We start from the raw sequence: 26,429 nt of genomic DNA, 5'->3' as shown, positions 1-26,429 counted from the left end.
CACAACATTGCGACACACAAGAGAGCATCCATTTACCAACTGACCTGCGAGCACTGCATATCAGGAGTAAGAGCTAGCAGCATGGCAGATGCAGCATTGCATCAGCTGATAGTGGTGTGTCCTGAATCAAACCACTGGCAGGGCCACATTCTTCACACCTATGGTACATCTGGCAAAGGCGCAGGCAGCACAGTGTATTCAGGTGGAAGTGACATTGTGATGTTCATGGACTGTGCGCATGATGTCATAGTAGCTTCAGCTGTGGGCAACATGGTGTTGAATAGAGTTGGGACGAGTGATGTTAGGTTGAAGATCCTTTGAAATGAGGGGTGAGGAAGATGAAACAACAGCTGGTGAGAGTTCTTCAGCGACAGGGGATGTCCGGTTAGCAAGCGGGGAAGGGTAATGCACGAGAAGTGACAACAAGGAGAGGAGCACCGCACCGGAGAGCTGTTGCAATTGGAAACCTTCTATGTTCGTCAGTGCTATCATCGTGTTGTCCATAGTACTTGTTTATCTTCATCGCTGTGTTTATATGTTTGGTGTGTTGTCCAGGTTTGTTGTCTGCCTGGATTTAATCTGTCCCGTCGTTGTTAGCTTACTGTGTTCGTCTGTGTTGTTATATTATTTTTCATGACTAAGTTCCTTCAATGGAATTCTTATGCTGTCTTCATATTTATAGGTTGAACATTTTTTGTCAGTGCAGTCGTTAACGTGTTTTCCATAATACTTGTTTAGTTTTATCATTGGTTACATTTGTCCATCAGCTGAGTCAGTCTGTGAATTTATTTTGGAATTTTTCCATAGCTAACAGTACAAAACTGCAATGGCGTATGTCCAAAAAACTGCATTAAATTAAGCTTAACAAGTAAGAATGTTTTAGTAGATCTAACACAGTACTATTTGATTGCAGTTCTCATTGAAGTAGTGAGACACTTCAGGTGTCTCATGAGATTATGTTTAGTGTTTATTATGTTTAATTATAATTTTAAACTAATTTTTTTAAGTAATGTTTTCATATTTATTTTTTATATACGTCTTTACTAGTTTTAGTTAATATTTAATCAAGTACTGTGGTTTACCGTGCGGCCATTGACCCCTGCTGAATGGACTTGTCCACGCATGAAAGAGGGGGAAATTAGCGGAGGGAGGTGGATGACGTCACGGGAGTGTGACGTATGCGGCGAGCGGACTGTTTGGACTCTGGGAGTCTAGTCGAGAGAAGCTTGCGGGCGTTGACCGACGGCGGGTCAGTTGTGAATATGGTTTCTCAGGGTAACTCCGTGCGTGGGAGTTGGGACTCGACCCACTTTTCGGTATGAACGGTTAACCATGGACACTGCTACGCGGAGTTATCGTTGCCGCGGCCCGCATCAGCTGCATTATATTTTTGATGATTTGGAATGTACGGCAACGTATTTCGCATCAACGATTTTAAACTTTTTCGCAAGTCGCGAGTGTTAATCCACCACGCCCCGAAGTGCGTCGACCAGCGCCATTTGACTGTGCAACATGGTCATCTACGCCCAGTCTACAGGCCGGGTACCCGAGGCGCTACGGTTTGGTAAATTTCTACTGCACGGCGAGCACCAATGTAAGTAAAACTTTAATTTATTAATGGTGGAAGAAGAGGTTGTTTTGGGACGGTAGCCAAGATTTCGTGTGGACCTTTCCCCCCCCCCCCCCCCCCTTCCCACCCTCGCGCGGCGATGGACAGACTTAGACTTATGCGATGGCAAGGTTTTTGTGCCGCAGGTAACGTGATCGCTACGGCCGGGCGTCACGTATAGCATTTGTAAATTTTATGTCGTTTTTTATGTATTTTATTTCATTTGTCTGTAGTTCATGTATTCTAATTTATCCGGAATAAATTTAAATGTTTGTATATAAAGTAATTGGTCTGAACGCTGCAATAACCTACTGCATACACAATCAAACTTGTAATTTAGTTTTGCGTCTCTACCACGTTTACGCAACTAGCCTTGGCGAAGTCAAGGTTAGCGGGGTTGAAAAACAATGCTTGTAACTGGCAGTGCAGGTAGAGATGGACGTGGGCTGTTTGCCCCCGCACGGGGTAATTTTTTACACCCCACAGTAGGGTATTTTTCATGAGTATGTTTAATTTTTCTGAGGTCACTTACTGTTAAGATGTTTTAAAAAAAATTCAGTTTTCCTGTTGGCAAAAAAAAAACCTTTTTGCTAATTTGCGAAATACGTTTCTACAAAATCTTACAAAAGGAAGATGGCTAGGATAGCCTGAAAAGTTCAATTCCGATCCAAGCAGCATTGAAATTCATTGGAAAAATTGGACAATGACCTGCACTAACAACTACTATTCAGATAAGTATTCTTCACAATGAATAGTAGGGATACTCTATTTTGTATTAAATTAAAGAGACATTTCCAGAACACATACAAAAAATATTGAAATTAACTCTATCTTTATACATAAATTATATAGAGTATAAGCTTGATATGCATGTCATTCTTAATTCCGATTTTCATTTAAATATGTATTGTACTTTTGAATATGTTTCTTAAGTGACATTTTATTTCGAAAACTTTGACCAAATTCACCAATCTTATGGTCAGGAAAACAAGTGTGTGCTCTATTATGAACTAGTTGTGGCGAAAGCATGATTTAAAATTACTGAAACCTTTTTCTGGACATAATTAGTTGTGATATTCACTACAGTAAAGAGACTTATAAATTTCATAATTTTAATACCTATTATCATACTCAAGTTAACGGAATTAAATAACATATTATCAGGTCTAGATAATGTGAACATAAATGGTTGTTGATATCCGTGTAATGCTTATGGATTCTAGATATATATATAATTTAATTTGTTAAAGTATTGTTTTGTGTGATAAATGAACTGTCTGTACTATTATATGAAAACTAAAATGGTGCAATAAATTGTGTCACATACTAAAGAAATAACACTGAGTCCAAGAAGTTAATTATTGAGAATACTAACACTTGAAATTTTCTATTACACTCAACAATATAAAAACCAATTTGAATTTATATAAATTGAATATTTGTAATGCTGACAGTCTGCTTAAGTTCTTAAGTGTCCAAAAATTATATACTAACAGAACTGTAAACATAATTTTGAATCAACAATTATTTTGTTTCTATCAAAGACTGAGTTTGACCAGTTAATTTAAGAGAAACTGCGTAGTTGAAAACACTGGGCACTATTACAACACGCAAGTTCTAACACTCTATGGTAAAACACACAGGCAACCTGAGCGTGAAAGCAGAATTTGAGTTATAGTTTTGATAAAGCGTGTTACACAGCAATTATTGCACAATATAAACAATCATAGTAACTATTTCCTGCCTGCCTGCCTGGTGGCACTACCTGGGATGTTCAGTTGAGAACATGGCGTTGCGATGGTAAGTTGGTTTCGTGTGTGCTTCCGCGATTTGGTACCAAATTACACAGTTCATAATTGGCACTCCAAGCTCAGCGCTCACACAGACTACAGTGAAGATGAGGTCCGATCAGGCAAACTGGGACCCAACAGTATCCGTACCTCAACAAAGAAAATTAACACATGATATAATTTATTTAATTTTTCTGTAATGTATATGTACATCATAAGAAAAGATGTTTGTATACATTCATACAAATACGAGAAGATTTATGTACATTTGGAAAAACACGAGATTAGCAGCTTAGAAAATAATTAAACAACAACAAATTGCACAACAGTTGGCTACAGAGAGTACATAATTAAGTACATCAATTCGTTCTTAAAAATGCATGAAAATAAGGATCCCATGTAAAATACTTACAAAAATTAACACACTAACACCCTTTTATAAGGTAGAACATTTATGTCTAACTTATTTTGCAGCAAATACAAGCATTGAGAAATTCTGCCTGCAGGAACATTAAAAGTTAAAAGAAATAAAATTACGAGAATTTGTGATAATGCTTCGCATGAGAATGCATATCAACACTTTACAAGTCCTTTTAACATACTTTTGTACATTTTTATATATCAGTATCACGTGAATAAGAGATAAAATTACCATTGAAGACTTCTAGGAACAACATTATTGTAAAGAATAAGACAAGAAAAATGGCACAATAATCTGCCAACAAAATAGTGCAGCAATTTCCTTCTACATCCAATATCACACAATACAATGAAATACATAGTAAAAGTTCAATAGTTTCATCAAGTAATATGTATAAATTATTGGAAGCAAAATTTGTGCTAAAATTAATGTTACTAAGAAGCAAGCATACAATATAAAAGATCAGCAATCACAAAAAAAAAAGTGACAGTGTAATGTTTTAATAAACAGTTTGTTAATCAGCTGCAACCAGAAAATGAATACAGAGTCAATTAATAAATTAGGGTTTTAACATCTTTTTGACATCGAGGTCATTAGAAACAGGCAAAAATTTGGACTTGGAAGTGCTGAGTCATTAACAAAAAATAGGATCTCTCCCACTCTTTCTCTGCAACCCTGCCACAGAAGAATGTGAATATTTTCTATCGGGTTAAATTGTAATGCATGCAGTGCTAAACCACAATTACATTCAGCAATTGATCATGACAAAAAACACACTCTAATTTGTTAACGCAGTCATATTACATATGAAAATGATAATTTCAGAAACTGTTTAATATTTTCACACACACTAACACCACATGTCAACAGTTATGATGAAGATCTAAATAAACGAAGAGTCCATGAGCTCAGCATTGCAGCTACTGCATGAAGGCAAATGAGTAAATATTTGTATATACCAACGTAAAATGTTGTCGTGTACTAACTATGGATCTATGAATTTGAATTTTCATTTATGTAAACTACATCAAAATGACACCATTTAGAAGTGTCAGTCACTTTTTTTTTTCCTGGTTCTTGGCTCCATTCCAGTTCTTAAAAATCGATTCTCGGTTTTTAGTTATCATCCGCACTGTTTACCAACACAGTGGTGTTCAAAGACCTTTTTTTTTTCTCAACTGGAATCAAAGACAAAGATGAAATTGAAGATAGCTTATATATTATTCTACATGAAAAAATTCCAAGGATATGTCATTCAGCACGTCCTGTATGCCACACACTAACACTAAGTGAAAACAATGGTTAAACAACTGTCACTGTTTGTAAATAAAAAACTCCAAAATTGTAAAACAAAAATAAATTTTACAACAGAAAGATTTACTTAAATATGAAACTACATTTGAAAGATGAACTAAGCACCTTTTAAAAAACTTAAAAACATGGTGTGCAAATTCTGAAACACTATGTCAACAAATTTTGCTTTGTCTCTGTTGAATGTGTAACTATTCAACACCAAGTAAATAGTCTTAAAATTTGGTACACAGTATCTTGCTGTATTTCATAATTTTAACAAACATTAGTATGATCTAAAATATTTGTAGTGCAAGTACATATCTCCTTTGCTAATAGCACTCAATACCCATTAGAAGAATGCATCTTGGTTAGTGGATGGAAAAAAAAGGGGGAAGGAGGAGATAACAATGTCTCTGGTTGGAAGGAATAACTGTTTGTTTACAGGGTAAGCAGCTACTAGCAATTACTTTCTCTCTCTTCCAATAGCCTGGCCGCAAAAACGTACTTGTTCTGTTAAGTGAATTGGGGGGTAAAATACAATTGTATCATGCAATTGTAGAATGCATCATTTATGTTTTTTTATTTATTTTTTTATTCAAGAGGAGATAAAAGCTGATAGTAAAAGCATGCTTGTGTAAAATGTGCCAAGATTTTTTCGGCCCCCTTGCGACACCAGATGACAGGCCAAAAAAGACAATTGCCTGAGCCATCACTAATGTCATTATTACCAGTTTAATTTTTTGCAGCAAATTTTGTTCTTGCAAATAGCTGATACATTGTATGATATTTTGCAGACTCACAATTGTCACTACATACTGGTTCACACTGGCCATGTGCACTGCACACTCACAAACTGCAGAATCATGCAACATGTGTTATGCACCAAAAAATGTTTTTCTGGTCATTGGGTAGTAAATAAATATTTTTTTAAACTTTCAGTTTTTTTCTCTCAAAATATTACTTCACTTGCAACTAAAATGTTATTGGGTGATTTCTTAATATTAATTATCAACATGTTTCTGTTCAATACTTTCAGATGTATTAAAATAAAATAATTTTTAAGGATAAGCTATTACTATGAGAATGCTGCATACTTTTTTTTTTTGGACAGACAATGAAAATTACTTACATCATGGAAGAAAATATTATGCAAGAATAGGGAAGAGACAGAATGAGAGACACTGTTCTGCAGTCTTGAACATAACATTGATAAAGGGGAGAAAAAACTGATCATAATTTTCAGTCTAGCCATAGCATAAAGTTTTAGCATGTCATAAACCTTGCCTTTTATCTGCTTGACAAAAAAAAAAGATGCTTTATACTATGGAGTTAGTTCTTGCAGCTGACTAACTAACTGTAAGGATTATTTTCTACAGTAAATAATCTTTTCACTATAAAGTAATTGTTGTACCTGTCAATAGCACCAAACACACTGGCTTTTGATTATCAGATATTATTAACATTTTAATAATCACATATTTTCAAGTCATAATGAACAAGCCATATTGTGAACCTACAGCACATATACATACAGTAAATATATACTGCTTTATAGTGACTGTCGTGATTTGATCTTTACAAATGTTCCTAGATTCTAATTTATGTAAAGTTTATTAGTTTTCCATGCTATTACAACCAACATACACGTACAGCCACTCCATAAATAAAATACACACAGAGTTTCAGCCAGCAACATGTCAGCACATGGACTATGCCCGAGGCATGTACACATTTGTAATAGTCTTTCGAATAGACGGCAAAAGTATTTAATATTGTCACAACTTAACCGAAACTAACGAAAAAGTATCAACAGCAATGTTTAATTTGGCTGTTGGGTAGTTTATCTTTATGTGTCTTGTAAGGATACTTACAAAAACCAATTAAACATTTATTTTTTTCTTTTACAGTTTGGGAGACCCTAAAGTACAAATTTTGTTAGTAAAAACAAAAGCATATTAAAAAAAATTTATAAAAAAATATGCAGTCTTTTCACCAATGTATTAAAAAAAAACTTTTAGGGAACAGAGTTATAACTTGTGAGTTGTCTACTTATCCCCTACATATTAAGCTCTTTACTGTACACTGTTAAAACAAAAATATTCAAGATTTTAAATTAAGTACAAAATAAGTGTAAAACAAACAAAAAAAACCTTAACTATTACTTCTTTTTTTTTAAGAGTTAAAGAAAAGGAGTGGTTTTCCCGGCCAAAAAGAAATGCTAGCAGATATCCTGTCAAAAGGACGTGACAGCAATATTTTGATACCAGAGTAACAAATGCCACACACATAATTTTATTGTGGAGTTACTTTGTTTCGCAACACACTTCTCTGGAATACATAAGGAATTTTACTGTAAATTAGTAAAAACCAGGCAAAAAACTTTCTTTATAAAATGGAAAATAAGATTCAAGGGTAAGATTTTTTTAAATGTACCTTTTTTCTGCAGTTGTTACTCAAATAATTTGTAATCAACTCCATCTACTTGTAAACTCAAAAAATCTGAATGAATTTCAATCTGGCCTAAGGAAAGATCATACATACCTTGAAAAGAAGTATGGTGGATGGTGGATAGGGGGGAAAAAACAAAAATTCAACTACGTATGTTTTGAAATATAAATCAAAATTGCAAGTCAATGATCTTAAAACAATAAAAACAATTATGATGAGGAAAATACGTATTGTTTAGATATTTCCAAGTTTTTCTAGCTTTAAAGTCTGCAGATGTTTTAGATCATAGACTAACAGCAACCCTCAAAAAAAATATTATTTAATAAAGACTACTTACAAGTTTTCTCTGAAACACAAAAACAAAAAGCAAATGTATTTTAAAGTGTTTTTTCACAAATACAGGTTAACAAAAATACTTTAGTTTGCAATTATATAATGTATATCAACGACATTTATTTACTGCTGAAACACACTTCAAGCAAATTGCTTAGCATTTAATGTACCGTAAAATGGGGTGAATAGGAACAGTGGGGTGGAAAGGAACAAAACTTCATGTAAATATAAAAAAAATCATGTGAAGCATAATTGCAGTGCAATGTCTTTGAGTTAATTTTTTGTCAGTTTGCTAACATGATACTAAGATGAGAAATTATATTTTACACTGTTGGTACCACTGAGTAACAAATAACACAGCTGTAAATTTTGTGCTCTAGATTCTATGAAATATTTATTCCCCAAAACTTCATCTGTAAGTATAATACTACACTTTATATACCTTTAATGTAACTTATTTTGTGTTAACCTAAGGTCTATTTAAAATTTTTCTTATGTATATATATATTTTTTCTTTTCAAACATGTGATGCTAACATTTTGTTTTTGTGAGGTTATGTTTATGTAACTGTGGGGTGAATAGGAACACTGAAGAAGAGTGTTCCTATTCACCCCACTCTGTATAGAACATGTTTGTAGGTTGTTTCCTTACCATAGAGTAAAAATATATACTCTGAAATATATTCCCGATATTACGTACCAGTTTGTATTTTGTTTTTGTTGCAGATTATGACGTGTGCCTAAACAATGCCACGAAAATATCAACCAGTTACTGAGCGTAAGCATGCAGATTGCCAGTGTTGTTAAGTAACGAATTACAAGTAATCGGATTACTTGTAACGATTACTTTTCAAGTAATTTATACTTGTAACGAATTACATTTAAAAAATGTAATTCGTACTTGTAATCGGAATACATAACATTAATTGTAATCGATACATTAAGGTAATCGATACTGTATATTTACTTGCCGTTACTTTTATTCTCGGAACGTATAATGAATACAATTAAGAACAAGAAGATCATAGGTACACTTTTGTATTAGTAAAGTTTATAATGTTACGCTTGTAGTGCTACGATCGTATGCACATCATCTATGATCAAAAATGAAGATCCATAGTGACTTGCAGTGTCTCCAACATTACCCTATCCTAAAATCTGCATTTTTAAAATTTAACACATCGCTACCGTCAAGTGCTCCCGTTGAGCGTCTTTTTAGTGTTGGTAAAGATGTTTTTGCCTTCAAGAGAGGGAATCTAGCTGATGAGAACTTTAAAATGCAATTGTTTTGTAAGGTCAATTCCAAAATTTGAAGAGTGTTACTTTTATTACAGGTAGCTACTTGTATGAAGTCTTTTGATGTTATTCAAGCAAGTTTGTACTCAAATATTATTCATTTAATTAAAGATAATAAATGTAATCAATACATGAAATCATTTTTTTAACAAAACATATATGTATGTATGTTTATTAATGTAAGAAGGTGTAAAAAAATGAATCCTAGGTCAGTTTTAAAATGGTAGTGGAAAGTAATTGTAATTGTAATTTTACTGATTACTTCTATATAAAGTAATTTTTACTTGTAATTAGTTACATTATCACCACAGTAATTGTAATTGAGCCCAATTACTTTTTCCGAGTACTTTTAACAACACTGCAGATTGCCCACCACATATTCTCAAGTTGGCTGTTACGCACATTCAAAATGGTCTTTCTTATAGAAAGTGCTCACAAAAATACAACATTCCAACGACAGTGTTGCACAGACACGTTAAGAAAGGAGATAAAATAAAAAAAAAAGGTGGACAGACAGTTTTAAGTGAGGAGGAAGAGAAAATATTGGTTGATCGTCTCCAAGTGTGTGCTGAATGGGGATATCCCCTAGATTCGCTTACCTTGCGATTAATTGTAAAAGATTTTCTTGAGCGACAGGGAAAGAATGTGCCCAGATTCAAAGACAATACACCTGGTCGCGATTTTGTTTATTCATTTTTAGAGCGTCATAAAGAAGCTCTGTCAGCTCGGATGTGCCAGAATATTAAAAGGGCCAGGGCAGCAGTGTCACATGATGTCATATCTAAATACTTTGATGAACTGGAGAAAGAGTTGATGAATGTTTCCCCTACTCATATCATCAATTTCGATGAAACCAATTTGAGTGATGATCCTGGAAAGCGTAAATTAATTTTCAGGCGGGGTTGTAAATACCCTGAACGTGTATTGAACTCTTCCAAAGCTTCCATTTCAGTCATGTTCGCGGCAAGTGGAGATGGGAAAATCTTGCCTCCCTATGTCGTGTACAGAGCACAACATTTGTACGACAGTTGGAGGGTAGGTGGACCACAAAACTCAAGATACAACCGTACCAAATCTGGTTGGTTCGATAGTTTTTGTTTCAGTGATTGGGTGGAGACAATCGCCATACCCTATTTGAAGAAACTTGATGGGACAAAATACTTGATTGGGGACAATTTAGCATCTCATCTGTCAGTTGACATCATACAGCTCTGCAACATTAACAACATCAAATTCATATTTTTACCCACAAACTCTACACACCTCACACAACCTCTCGATGTTGCGTTCTTCAGACCCATGAAGAATTCATGGCGTCAAATCTTGGAAGAATGGAAGAAGGGACCAGGCCGAAATGAGGCATCTGTACCCAAAGACAAATTTCCTGGCTTGTTAAAGAAGTTGGTTAGCACACTTAAAGAAGACAATGTACGATCTGGTTTCAGAAAGTGTGGCATTGTGCCTTTATGTCGGAACAAAGTCCTTCAGATGTTACCAAGCATTGACAGCAGCGCCCAGAGCGAAACTCAATCAACTCAACAGTCCCCAGCAGTGCAAGCCATAGACAGTACTTTTAAAGAGCTGTTGAAGAGCTTACGGCAGTCTGACTCTCCCAAAACCCGACAGAAGAGAAGAAGAGTTACGGTTATTCCTGGCAAAAGTATGGAGGTGAAAGACTTTGAAGAATCTGCAGTTGTGTCTGAACCAGGACCCTCAGGACTAGAAACAAATGGTAGAAAGCTTGCTGGAGGGGCCCCCACAAAGAAGACCAAAATTCCAGTAATCACAGAATCATCATCATCTGATGACTCAGATTATTGTGTACAAGAAAGTGATGAGTACACATTGCAAACAAATTCTGAAGAGGAACCACGTTTGGGAACTCATGTTAGTCATGTCACACCGGTATCGACAACTGTTCATCATCCAGGAGACTATTTGGTGGTTAAAGTGTACGGGAAATCAAAGAATGTCTTCAGACTCTATGTCTGCAAAGTAATGCATCCAGAAGATGATGGTTACGTAGGAGTCTTTTACAAAAGGAACCCTCAAACATGTAGATTTTTCCCAACAGATGAAGAGGCATTTTTCAGTTCCGAAGACATTGTCACAAAATTACAACTTAGTGACACAGAAAAGGCATCTTCCAGATTCAAAAATATGATTAGTTTTAAAAATGATCTCAGTGATCTTTTTCTGTATTAGATACAGTTAGCTTACTGTTCTTCAAATAAGAATTCTCTCTTTATGTGGAGAGAACTGGTAGGTACCAATGTGCATTTCTGAAATTGTATGATTTACTCAGTAGAAAATGTATTTCTTTCTAAGTATTAACAATATTTTTCGTAACACTTATGATGATGTAAAATGAAAAGGGTATATTTTGTGTATTTATAAGTTGAAATTTCATAAAAATTTGTATTTTCGTATTAAAATGTTTTATATTCAATTAATAGTGTGTTCCCGTTCATGTCTAACAATTACAACCTGTTCCTATTTGCCCTACTAATGTTTGAATATGAACAAAGATGAATTCAAATTGTTGTTCCTATTCACCCCTCTTTGTGGGGTGAATGGGAACACCGTTAAAAAAATTAATAATTAACAAAAGGAATTTTTAAAGAACACTTATTGCTTATGGTATTGCAAGAAGAAGGAAGGACCTAAGTTTCTGGCATAAATTTATTTATATATGTTTGTGAATATAGTTACTTTTTTGTGCTTGAAGTTGGAAACTGTTCCTATTCACCCCATTTTACGGTAACTATATTACAATGCAAAAACTAAATATTAGGTCAAATATTTCTCCCACTCAACAAAGTCTTCTCTGGCAGCTTTATTGTTTTGTTATTACAATTTTTACAGATTGAGCCGACAGATGCGGCAAAAACCTGTGACCTAAAGGTACGTTATAAAATAAATTAACATAATGCAATTCCTGCATACAAATATTTTGTATTTAATACCTGAAATTACTTTTAATTAAATAAACAAGCTACACAAATAGATTAAAAAAAAATATGAGTTTAAACAGATATAATGCTGTTATTACTAAAAATAATACAGATATTAATATCACACACTTAATAAAACCACTGTTCATAACGTAACACACAAACAGCACGTTCTTAAGTTAAATTGTTCCCGTACATGGAATATAATTATATAATAGTGCCATAAAACAGTCAACATGTTTTTGTTAAAATGCAACAAAAAAAAATACATTCTGTTCATAATTACAAAGAAAACCATAGCCGTAATGTGTTTTAACATGGTGTAATAATGTCATATAACCAGATGAGTTACTTTAACTTTAAACTGATTAACTTCTCATATGTTGCTTGGTTTTGAATGTACTTTCCTACAAATGTTTATTATTGAATAGATAACTCATTAAATTTTAAGTACAGTGCCCCACTAATGAGGACCCCTCTCTTCTGGACATTCAAATAATTCGGACAGGATTTTAAAAATAAAAAATAAAACAAAAAAAAAGCAGGATTCACTGCACTGTACAATCAATCATTTTTGTATAGGGAAAAAAACATAGGTCTACATCTATGGTAGTATTAAGACTAATACTGAGCTGTAGGAAAAGTTCTATTAATAAAAATAATTTATTTTTATAGTTTTAGCCATCTAAAACCTGTACTATTGCATTGGCGCCCCTTTTAATCCAAAACTTTTGGTGATCCGGACAGGGTCTGGTCCCATCTAGTCCAGATTAGCAGGACTCTGCTGTACAACATTACTGCATGCTATTTATTCTGCACGTATTGCATATACTGGTAGTTAAAACAAAACATTTTTCCAAACTTAACAAAATAAACTTCCAGTAAAACTTAGAAGCAATATAAGCTACATTTTTGTTTGATCTTCAGACAAAAGAAATCAACTTGTAATTTATTTCAACTTAAGATAAACTACTACTAAAACTGAAGCCAAATTAATATAAAAATATAGGTTTTGAAACTAAATCATTCTATTAAAGATACTATACGGGTTTAAAACTTTATTTTTCATACTATTTTCACTTGATTATTAGAGCAAAATATAGCAGTATAATTTACAAAAACTCTTTCTGAGTTCGAAGAACATGATATACTACTCACAAAAATATTTTAACTCAATAATTAGAGATCAGATGTTTCTGGTTTTACTTAGTATTCTAATTCAACTTTTGAATCTAGCCGTTTTAGATTTTACCATGTATTATTTTATTTTTAAATTTTTCTCAAATGGTTGAACATAACTTTGATAAGGCTTACTTTGTTTCTGTGATAAAAAAAAAACTAGTAAAATAAAGATAAACAAAACTTTGCAAAATTAGAGATCCTCTTGCCCAGGTAAATATATATTTCTGACAAAAGAAATGCTTAAAAATTTTAATTTGCCACTTAAAGGCATTCTTTCAAAACAACAGCTTTACCACATCAAACAGCAAGAAATCTGCTCTCTACCAGTCTTGTTAGGTACCTACAGCAAGAATGGCATGAACCACTAGCCAGGTCACAAAAACAAATTCCTCACTATTTTATTTCAAGTCCACAAGTAAAAAAGAACTTTAAAAATGCCTGTAAGACACTTTATAGTTCCCGATGTGATAAAAAATGGGGTAAATCAGAGATTGCAAGGAACAGGTAGTGAACTTGTTGCCACCATTCAAAACGTTACCAATGTAAATATGGTTATGTCACCAATTATTTTAATTTTTACTTATCCTTATTTTAAGTTACATGCATACAGACTTAACCTATGAAAATAAAATGTAACGTCACTTGAAGTAGTAGTGTAGTAGGCCTAACAAGTGTGTTGCTCAAGATAACTCTTGAAAATTATGAGCAACCAACACCTCCTAACCAATCAAAACAGTGTGACCAACCCGAGTTTACTGACAGGCAGTGGTCCGGCCGCTGATGTATCCTTGTGCCAGAACACTCGTTGGAGCATGAACCCATGAATAATCTCTCTTTGTACATCAAGTGGGTGGGGTTTGCCTTTCAAATTTATGGACAATCACTTTACATTAGAAACAACCAATTTGGTCAAAAATTGTTCAAGAAAGAGGATTTTACACCAAATGGTCACACACAAAGGCTTAGCATGAATGAACCTCTAAAATTATTTTTCGTTGAAATTTATGCTACTGATGCTTACAATAATTGAATTGAATCGGAGATTGTGTTTTTAAGTTTTTTTTTTTTTTTGCAAATCTTAAAAGAAATTGACCAGCATCTGGAATCCAATGCTTGCACCATCAATATCATTCAACAAATCTGCATACCACACATTTCTCAAAAGTCATTTAAGTGAAAATGAAACTTTCAAATTTTTTCTACTCAACAATAAACCAAGTGTTACATTTCATTAAAACCTTGCAGTCAAATTCTAATGCTGGATAAATAATACGGCTGGACCAGTAAAATAATCAACAACCTTAAATACCATCCAATTTTGATTTCAAAAGATTTGATATTCTAGAAAAAAATTAGAAGATTGTAAGGTCTTGTGTGGACCTAGTGGTTCGTTTGTGAAGCCCCACCCGGTAGGTCCCTGCACGCCATTGGCTGGCGACGCAAAACTGTGGCGTCGGCGAAGTGGCGAGGGAGGTGGGTCCTTGTGTAGGGGAGTGTGGAGGAGAGTGTAGGAGAGTGTGGAGAGTGTAGGAGAGTGTGGAGGAGAGTGTAGGAGAGTGTAGGAGAGTGTGGAGGAGAGTGTAGGAGAGTGTAGGAGAGTGGAGGAGAGTGTAGGAGAGTGTGGAGGAGAGAGCCGAGAGAGGAGAACGCGCGGTGGACCCACGGTGGCATGACACACGCGATGCTCACTGCATAGTAGTGAAGTGAATAAAGGGATTGGAAACGTGCCGTGCATCTATGATTTCATTCGTTTCGGCAGCTCCCGATAACTAGCACACCCCCCTCCCTTTTCCCAGTGAAGTTGGGGGCGAGCGGCAAACCAGGGGCGGTAGCATTGTGTGGAAGCACAGTGACCAGGACCCGACAACGGCATGGAAGATCAGCCGTTACAAAAAAATATTTGAGGAAGAGAAATCCAGAAAGTCAAATAACACCTGTGTACTTGATGACTATATTATTTATCTTTATAGAAGCTATCAATACTAAATATTTGTACCTTCCACCAGTTACAATGCTCTGAGAATGTTTGTTTAGCAGCAAAGTTGTGTATTTAACATGTCAGGAACCTATCACTTATAAGAACAAAATGAAATAGTGAACATTAATTTTATTGTTTGTAAGTCATGTTACTTGCTACTTACGAGATAATTACAATTTCTCTTAGAATAAAAGTACAGTATATGTTTTTTTTTAATAAAAAAAAAGGGGGGGGGGGGTTGTTTGTGTGTCCAAGAAGGTATAATAATGTCAGCTATGACTTTCAACTTGAAAAATTTCAGTTCTATTTCAGTTCTATTCAATTTAGTTCTATTTTGGGTGGGTTTCCAAAATTTTTAAACTTTAAAGTATGAATGTAAACTAACTCTAGAAAATATATGAAACATATAATTTTTTTTTCTCATAAAAATAAAAATTAATACTTAAACAATGAGTAGAAAAGTACCAAACATCTTCAAGTTACTGGAAATACTACTTTGTGTAACTTTGAAGCAGCAGTACATGTTCATAACTGCTCATCTGTTCTGGCGAGCATGCATACGACAGACTCGTTTATAACTTGAGCTCTCTTTAAGGCCAAGTGCTAATGCTACTTAATCGCAAGGTGCCAGAGAACCTTCCTCTTTAGATCAAAAAATTCAGCTGAGTAATTACAGCAGAAATATATTTTTTGATGGCTAGATACTGAAAGCAACAAGTGAAACAAATTAAGAGTTCCTAAAGTTTACAAGCTTCTGGGTCGAGAAAACATATCAGGTTGAGTTCTTAAAAGCTGAAATCTCAGCATGTCTTGCTGCAGCTATTGTTGATGAGAGAGTTAACAAAAATTGCTGAAATTTCAAGCATTAATGACTTAGCACAAGACGAGGCTTCAACCCAGACTAATCACTTTGCAATAACAAAAGCATTCAATTGATGTTCATAAGCCTTCATTACAAGACAAAATTAATTCATAATGTAAATCCTTTTGCTTCACAAGAATGTTAACAGTACAAACAAAAATTGTATATCTTCATTTACATTGAACATGTATATTAAATATGTTTCCAAACCATGACGAAACCAATTCTACAGAAGTAGTTTAAAAAATTATCAATGAAATAACAAAAACATATTTCACATATGAAAGCATTTTAAGTGACCTTAGTCATGATATTTCAAGGCAGTTCTTGTGTCAGCAATGAAAACTTTTTTTAACAAAAATTAAAGTGTTTAGTCACAAACAGCAAAACTTAGATTTAGGTAAGAAAGACCTTTTTTCCTCTGAATCCTTCTGATGAATTTTTTTAGAGTTTTAGCCAAGCATTATTTTTTCCAAAAATAATCAACCCTTTAGTAATGAACTTCATTTACATTAATGGTGCCAATACATGTATAGGATACCAAAACCACGTTCATGCTTCAAAAAAACACTGCCTTAAATAAAATAAAAATTATCACAATCGATACACCATTCCATTTTCATTAGACTTTTAAATTGCTAGCACATAATATATCAATGATTCGAATAGACCAAAACACATACCAAGAATATTTGCAACCAACCTCTGTAGTATTAAAAAATTGCTTCTAATGATACAAATTGGCCTTACAGTTAGTTATAAGTTACACCTCATAAAACACTGCAGTGTTGAATTTTTCTGTTCCACCCTGCATGCTAACCATACCGAGTAGAGCATGAATGACTGGATGTTACGAAACACAAAGGTGCGGCTATGCGGCACGCTCGTCCTTATTCTCCTCGCGCTCTTGGAACAGATTCCGAAAGAAGAGGATCACCTCGTACGTGACGGTGCTGAGCGTTCTCCACGAGCAGTTGTAGCCGACCACCTCGAGGTCCATCCCTGGCACGGAGCAGCACGCACTGTTCCAGTCCCCACGGAGCAACTGCAGCTCGTCGCCCCCGCGCTCGCACTCTAGCTATTTCGACTTGCGCAGGGTGGGGCTGTCGGGCGGCGTGATGGAGATGGAGTCCGGCCTCACCGACAGGGACTTGCGGGCGGTCGTCTTGAAGGACAGCTTCTTGAGCGGGCGAGGCGATATCCCGTGCAGGCTCCCGTCCGCCAGCCCCGACTCGTTCCCTGCAACGCAGTCGTCGCTAGTGTCGAGTCACGCACCCCTCAGTTCCTCAGAGATAGGCCAGTCGAAACATCAAACCCATGAACACTATTAAATCTCTGATATTTGGAAGATTTCAGGTTCGAGGATAAAGATTTAAAAATGTAATATTATTCAAGAAATGTAGTAAATTAAAAAACTCAACACTACGACATTCTTGGTCTCTTTGTGTTTTTCTTCTTACCTATCTCAGTACCGTTCCCTAAGATATTGTACTTTTAATACAAAATTATGTCATTAACATTAAGAAATGCAATGATTCAAGAAAACTAAGTAATGAAAAAACCATTTAAAAGGTGGAATGTTATAACACCATAGTTAATACCTTTTATTTCTTGTACATTATTTTATTTTGGACCCTTTGAGGCCTAGATTCAGATTCGAGAAGCCAACTCAAGGTACTCTTTGTGATTCGAATTTGAGACATGATTTCAAGAACATCTTGATTCAAGTCATTACTAATAACATGCAATTTGGTTAAGGCCAAAATATAAATGATCAATGCATAAAATGTTTTGAACATAAGAACAAATCCTGGAAACAGTAATTTTTCTTCCTTCAAAATCAATTCACACTAATGATGATGATATTCACAACATTATTGGTGCATACGAAGGTGTTTAAAAACCCTGTATTCTGTTATTTTAATTTAAAAAATTAATAAAGACCTTATTTACTATTAAAATGTACATTTTAATACCAAAAATAATACATAGGCAAAAATGGAAATTGTATGTGATATTAACAAATTTACAAAAGTAAACTCCATATTTTCCAAAGCCTAATTGTCCAATTTTCCCAGGTGCTACTATTTGTACGTACTGCTGGCAACAGAAATAAAAACTATAAATACAATATCAAGTAACAAGATAAATAACTATTTAAGATTATGACATTCACAATGAAAGCATAACAAAACACAGAAAAACACCTTACATGAAGAGTAAGCAAAGTGGAATACATTAAAAACAACACCACAAAACAAACCAAAAGCAGCACACTAAACGACACACTTTTTCACACACTACGTAGTTTATTTACACAAAATGAAACATGATTAAAAAACTGTAGAAAAAGTTGCTACAGTGAAATTAAAAAGCAATAATGCCACAAAAAAATTAAGTCAATACAAGATCATTTATCGCTAAAAAATTAATACCATTATATGGTAATCTTGTAGTGTGAGACATTATTTCACAACAGATCATCACATTATTTACAAGGACTTTATTATTTTAATGTTAGTTGTCAGACTTTTTTCTTGGAAACAATATGGTTAGGCAAATATGTTGGCTCCACTGTGCAGCATGGATATTCCCTAATGGCAGGAATTCCTGTATTGCACAAGATACTTAGTCAAAAACCTTAGTTGCAGAGCAATTTTTTTTTAAAATTGGGGTTTGACATTTCAAAGACAGTGAAGTCATTACGCTTAACCTGTAGTAAGGAAATATCCCAGAATTTGTCTGGACAGTGTTTAAACCATGAGAAACCACAATTAGAAAGGCCGGGCGGGATTCAAACCCAGTTCCTATGGAGTGCAACTCCAGTCTTACCGCTGTGCAGACGTGTGCCATTTTCAGGGTAAAATATATTTATTATTGTCTTATGGATTTCTCAGTAGTCAGAAACTTTTGCAATAAGATTGCATTACTGCCTACGAAGGAAGTTGTGGCCAAAACTCTTTTGAAATGCTAACACAGAAGCCATTGGAGATATATCAACAAACAATTATTTTCCTCGCCACATAATTACTGTACCAATTACTTAGAATCTGTAAATTATTTATTGCTCTGAATATTAACAGAACGTCCATTAATTTTTTAAGCTATGATCTGAAAGTATACACCATCTCGATTAAAATTTCTGAACCTAACCAATGATTGTCATTTTATGGTCATCGATCATCCATAGAAAAATAATGTACCTACAACAATATCAACAGTTATAAAAATGTTATCATGTTATGAAAAAAAATTTATTTGAAATAATGTTTTTCGAGTTTTTTAGAATGTGGCAATTTTTATAACTGACAGGTTGCTCTTAAATATTATCTGTATATGCTTATCAGTTAAGCACATATAAACAATATGAAAAATGGATGGTATTTTTTTTCTTTAAATGGAGATGTAGACCATTTAAAAAAAAACAAAATTCACGAATACCTGACACTACCAAAATTTAACCGGACGAAAAAAACAAACAAACAGAGAATATGTAAAAATAATGCTACATACGTTCTTTTTTTTTAGGGCATGCTCAATTTTAACACAACTCGAATACTTACTTTCATAATGGAAAAAACTTGTCAAAGTAGTTTTTAGAAAATGCTATGTATATATATATATATATATATATATATATATATATATATATATATATATATATATATATATAAAACTACCACATTAGTCACACTATAAATCGTTAAGCTTTGAACTGAATGCCGTAAAAAAACTCGCTACAAGATGCAAAAAAAAAAAAAAAAAACAGTTCCCAGCGGACGAAAGCATACTTACAAAAGATGTAAAAGTCCAATAAAAAGGTGAGCTACAGTCTGAACAAACCCGCACCTCTGAAGCGGCCGTCGGGGCCCGGGGCCTGGCCGAACCTGAAGCGGTGGTGGTGGTGGTGGTGGGAGTCGAGGAGGGCGGCGGCCAGGTTGGAGCTGGGCGCCGGCGGGCAGTCAGCGTCCGGGCAACGCGAGCTCAGCGAGGTCCCTGCGGGGAACTGGCAACGCTGACGCCCCCCAACAACCACCCCGTGCCGTGCCCGCAGACCGTCCACGCGACTCTCGTCTCATCGCGCACGAGGCGGACACTGGCTCGCCGTTTGCCAAATGAACGGTCAAATTCCACTGATGTAACACTGACTGTTTGTTACTCAGTGGAACCCTGTTATAGCATTTTTTAAGTGTAAGAAATAATAATAAAAAAAAACTTTGTATTCAAGTTTCAACTATATATTTGTATATTAAATTTACAGACAAACCAATTAATATGTTAAGAAATCATCTCATTATTTCATTGGAAAACATTTCCAACAGCCATCTTGTAAGGAAACTGACAGTCAATTGACAGTAAATTGACAGTGATGATGAGGAAACTGACAATGATGCTATAAAATATATCATCATCCACCAACATCACCAAAACCATCCAACCACACCACCACCATCATTATCATCCACCATCAATGCCACCACCACCACCACCTTCATCATCATCATTCACCACCATCATCATAATACACCACTAACACCACCACCATCATCCACTACCACCGCCAAAATCATCATCATCCACCACTACAATTATTATCTACCACCACCACCACAAAATTATCATCCACCACCACAATCACCATCATCCATCACCACAATCAACATTTTCCTCCACCAACACCATCTGCCACCACCATTATCATCCACCACCACTGCTGCCATCACTGCCACCACCACTACATTCATCATCATCATTCACCATCATCATCCACCATAATCATCATCCACCAATACCACCACCACCATAATCCACTACCACTATCATCACCCACCACCACTATCATCACCCACCACCACAATCATCATTCACCACCACCACCATCACCCACCACCACCATCACCACCACACAATCATCATCCACCACCACCACACAATAATCATCCACCACCACCACACAATCAATCATCATCCACCACCACCACACAATCATCATCCACCACCACCATTACCCACCACCACCACAATCATCATCCACCACCACCACACAATCATCATCCACCACCACCACACAATCATCATCCACCACCACCACCACACAATCATCATCCACCTCCACCACACAATCATCCACCACCACCACACAATCATCATCCATCACCACAATCAGCATTATCCTCCACCACCACACAATCATCCACCACCACCATCATCACCCACCACCACTACCACAATCATCATCATCCATCACCACAATCAGCATTATCCTCCACCACCACCACCATGGTCATCCACCACCACCATTATAATCATAACCACCAAAACCAACATCATAATCCACTACCACCACAATCATCATCCACCACCACCATAATCAGCTACCACCCTCAGCTCCACCATCATCAACACCATTCTCATCATTCACCTCCACCACCATCATTATACTCATCATCCACCACCATCATCATTATCATTCACCACCATTACCACCATCATAAACTGCTTCCAGACTGCGGTCGGGTCGGAAAAGAAGAATGCCTCTGTTTTCTTCTGTCCCTACAACATTCTTCCTCCTTCATTGTTCCATTCTTCTCCTGTCTCATGCCCTCTTTTAATCTGCTCTTCGCATCTTCTCGTTGGTCTTCCTTGGGACCTTCTTCCTGTGTGCTTCAATTCCATTTTCCTGGACAGATTTATTCCCATTCTCTTATCATGACCATATCATCTTATTCTTACTTTTTCCATGATCTCATTTAAGTCTTGTACTCCTGCTCTTGCTTGCACAATCTCATTCCTGATCCTGTCTAGCCTCGTAATTGCCAACATACTTGTTGTTTTATAAATTGTTTAAACCTTAACTTGACTCTAGTGGTGTATCCCCCACTCCTGTTTTTTTTTTCTTCCTGTATCCGGTTAGTGTGTGTATGTCGCGACCATTGCCGTTTGTTTGATGTTTATCATGTGTAGTAAAAGACAATCAGTACTTATTTACAAACATAAATTATCCAACGATACTCCTTGTAAACTCCATACCTATTATAATAATCTTCCCAGCATCTTTCTTGTCTACAGTCCAAGTTTCTGCTCCATAAGTGACTATGGGCACATTTAACAATACTTGTTTGCATTTTAATAGCACTTACCTTATTCTTTACAAATCTCTCAACTTTCATTGGAGCATAAATAAATTATGCTCCAATTTAGGATATAATTTCTTATTTTGATACAAATCAGTAAAATATTTTACCATTTAAAGGATTATTTTATTATGTTATAAGCATGACATATTTAAACATAAAATTTTATACACAGGAAATGTATTAATTTCTTATGTATAGAAAATGCGGATGATGTTAAAATAAGGAAAATGTTATAAGCAGCAACCTTACAACAGTGTTATACTGTACGAGGGGGGACCCAAAAAAAACCAGACTGAGAGCGTGCTGCCATTCGCAGACACAGTAGAGTGTTTACCCGCTAGAAGGGGTTAGTAGATAGGTACCTTCCCTAAAAAGTAGCTCAGACCCAGACTGTGTCAGTTTATAGGTTAATGTTTGATCATAGTCTTGTTTTTCTCTTACTGTTCTCATGTTCCACCTGCAAAGATGTTAAGGCAGTTTTAAAAGAACAAAGAGCGTATTTGAAATTTTGTTTTCTGTTTCAAAAATCGGTAACAGAGGCTTACCAGAAGGTGTTGGATATGTTTTGTGAGACACATAAGTCACGAAAGTAATAATGTTTTATTTGTATTTGCTACATAGACTTTGATTTGACTTCCTTTGTTTAAGTGCCATCTTGTTTTTTGTATGTGTACGAATGTTGTTATCGTTGCAGCCATGTCGGCTCTGTGTGTACTGTGCGATACTAGTAAATAGAGATTGAGTTAAAAGCAAAAGGTTGGCTACATCATTTATTGAAACTTACAACAGGTTATGGGCCCAGGACGTTTTTTGCGAGTGATGAGATTGTGACTGTGATTGGCAGTGAGTCGGTAAAGTTGCCGATCGGCGCGCGTGGAAAACTGTGGTTCAAGATGGCTTTGCACGAAAATACAGAGTAAGGAAGCAACATCCCGCGGCTGGATTCCAAAAATTACTTTGCATGGAAGTTACGGGCAAAGGCCGAACTTATACAAATTAACTGTTGGAATGCTATAGAACAAGGATTTGTGCCACCAATGAATGCGGATCAAGAAAGGGTTAACAGGAAGGCTTTGGCATTTATGTACAAAAACGTGTCCGATTCATATCTTAACGATATTGCGGAATGTGTACTGGCGAAAGAAGAGTGGGAAATACTGGCGGACATACATACGAAGGTTAGTTTTTTTGCAGGGATTGAGATCACTAAAAGCTATGTTTTTGGTCTCTAAAGGTGAAGGGGAGGAATTGCATGAATATGTGGCTCGTGTACAAACACAATACCAGAAAGTGAAATCGGCTGGTTGGGTGTACACGGACAAACAGATTGCGGGTATCATCCTCCTTGGACTCCAGTGGGATAAATATGGCGGACTGGTGGAAGAGTTGGGAAAGGAACCTAACCTATCAATCAGGTTGGTAAAAGCAAGACTTTTAGAAGAAGGTAATGAAGATCGGGAAGAAAATGAAGTTTCAGCACTTGCAGCAAAAGGCGATGGTCATCTAGGAGGTGCTCAAGCGTTCAGAGGGCGTGGAAGAGGAGGAAGACAAGGAAATGAAGGAACGGAGTATTGGAAGAACAGGTATGTTGAAAGAAATACTCAAGGAAGTGATAGGTTATTTGGTACCCCCACTGATAGAAAGTGCTACAGGTGTAACGAGTGGGGTCACATGGCTAAGACTTGTGACAAAGTGAAGTGCTACAGATGCGGAAATAATGGACATTGGGCAAGTGATTGCAATGAGGATGACCAGTCAAAGCCTTATAACAACACAACTAGCAAAGAACAGGATAGGAAGCTAAAACACAAGGCATTAGTGAGTGCATTTGGCTTGGTTTCACCCATGAAAAACACTGTGGACTGGGTTGTAGATTCCGCTGCAACTGACCACATATCAAATCAAAGGGAACTGTTCCTCAACATGAAAGACTGCAAAGGGGAAATAACGATGGGTAAAGGTACAGCGAAGGTCAGTGGATGTGGTATGGTAGAGATAAAAATCACTGATGAATGTGGGGGGTGGACTCTCACTGTATCGGATGTACTGTACGTGCCAGAATTTAACTTCAATCTGCTCTCGGTAAGCAAGATGGCAAAAAAGGGTATTCGTCTGGAAATGAATGTCAGAGAAGCCATAGCTTACGATCATGATGAAATGTTTTTCAAGGCTCCAGTCTCAAATGGCTTATATGTACTACACTCTGAAAAGAAATTTGACAGTATCGCAAATGTAGTAAATATGCCAAACCATGACGGTGAAATTAGGGATGCTACAGCGTTGAAGAGTATAATGGTGTGGCACCAAAGGCTTGGCCACCTAAATGAAGAAAGTATCAGAAAAATACCTGAACTGGAGATTGAGGGGAAGATGCTTAATGCTTGTGTCACTTGCATAAAAGGAAAAATGACAAAAATGGGCTTTCCCCAAATGAGCGAAAGGAAATCTAAAGGACCACTGGAGCTAATACACTCTGACTTAATGGGAAAACTGCCTATGTCCTTGGGAAAGGCTCAATATTTACTAACCTTCATAGATGACTACTCTAGGCACCTTACTGTGAAATTCTTGGCGAAGAAGAGTGATGTGTTTGCTGCATTCAAGGAATACCAAAATGAAGTTGAACTGCAGCATGATATCCGGATAAAGGGACTTCAGACAGATGGAGGAGGAGAGTATTGCAACAAGGAATTCGAGGCGCATCTCAAAAAATGTGGGATAGTGCACAGGAAAACCGTTGCTGCGTCACCGCAACAAAACGGTGTCGCAGAAAGAGCGAATAGAACAATTATAAATTCCACCAGGTGTATGCTTGCAGAATCACGTCTACCAAAGGAATTTTGGGCTGAGGCGGCAAATACTGTGGCATTCGTGAAAAATCTAAGCCCTTCCCGTGCCATAAATTTTCAGATACCCTTGGAGCTGTGGCGAGGGGAAACGGTGAAACTGAAGACATTCAATTTTCTGAGGGTGTTCGGTTGCAGAGCCTGGATGTATGTGAATGGGAGAGATAAGTTGGATAGCAAAGGTGTCGAGTGCGTTTTCATACGTTATGAAACAAACATTAAGGGTTACCGACTGTGGCAATTAGAAGCTAGGTTACCGACTGTGGCAATTAGAAGCTAAGAAGGTCAAAATTGCCCACAACGTTATTTTCCAGGAGAGCAAATTTCCGTACAATGCGTGTGGTATGTCAACAGAGAACAAAACCATTGTGGTACTGGAAGAAAACTGCGAGGGCATGCTGGAAACTGAGAAACATCATGAGAACGAGGAGGTAAGAGAAGGCACTGAACCAAGAACAAACGATGAGCCAAACTCCAATGACGCCCTGTCGGAAGACGAAGAACCCTTCTTGGGATGGGAAGAGGAACCAGTAGTGGAAATCAGGAGGTCTGCTCGACTCCTGTCAAGACACTCGGAAGCACCTTCTTGTCCATACGGGTGCATTACTATGTCTACAAAGTCTTGCTCCCACGAACCAAAGAGTGCCGAAGAAGCTTTAGGGGGCAGTGATGCGATAAATTGGAAAAGAGCGATGGATGAAGAAATTGAAAATTTGACAAGCAAAAACACTTATGAAATTGTTGACAGGCCCAAAGGAAAAAATGTTTTAGGGTGCAAGTGGGTCTTGAAATTAAAGGAGAGCTCGGATGGAAGCTCCGTACGGTATAGAGCAAGACTGGTAGCACGTGGGTTTTCCCAAATACCGGGGATAGATTTTACTGAAACTTACTCTCCAGTGGTGAAGAAAAAGACAGTTCGTGTCCTCCTAGCTTTGTCAGTGAAGTTGGGCTGGGTCAGGGAATACCTGGACGTCTTGGCTGCGTATCTGAACGGGGTCCTCACCGAGGAAATCTACATGGAGCAACCGCCGATGTACCAAAAAGGGAGTGACAAGGTCTGTAAACTGCTAAAAAGTATTAACGGCCTGAAACAGAGTGGTAAGGAGTGGCATGACACCCTTGACGGTATCCTAACTGGCTGGGATTTGAGAAGGTTGAAGAAAGACCCTTGCGTATATATAGATGACCACAAGGAACTAGTGGTATTTGTCTACGTTGATGACCTAGGCATATTCGGGACGCGTGAGAAAGTGGAGTATATGAAAAAGAAGCTGTCTGGGA

At 36.4% G+C, this 26,429-nt stretch overlaps 1 protein-coding gene across 1 annotated transcript in view; it reads right to left on the bottom strand.

Annotated features, from left to right (window-relative positions):
• Nucleotides 1-3,563: 3,563 nt before the first annotated feature.
• LOC134535858 (ral GTPase-activating protein subunit alpha-1) overlaps nt 3,564-26,429 on the bottom strand; it is a 124,251-nt gene continuing 101,385 nt past the window's right edge. Inside the window, 2 exon segments of the mRNA XM_063375192.1 lie at nt 3,564-17,404; nt 20,015-20,161. Coding sequence (XP_063231262.1) covers nt 17,244-17,404; nt 20,015-20,161 — 308 coding nt within the window. The 3' untranslated portion in view covers nt 3,564-17,243.

The sequence above is a fragment of the Bacillus rossius genome, chromosome 10 (genome assembly GCF_032445375.1).
Source record: "Bacillus rossius redtenbacheri isolate Brsri chromosome 10, Brsri_v3, whole genome shotgun sequence".
NCBI classification, from domain to species: domain Eukaryota; kingdom Metazoa; phylum Arthropoda; class Insecta; order Phasmatodea; family Bacillidae; genus Bacillus; species Bacillus rossius.
This window is presented reverse-complemented; position numbering and strand designations above follow the sequence as displayed.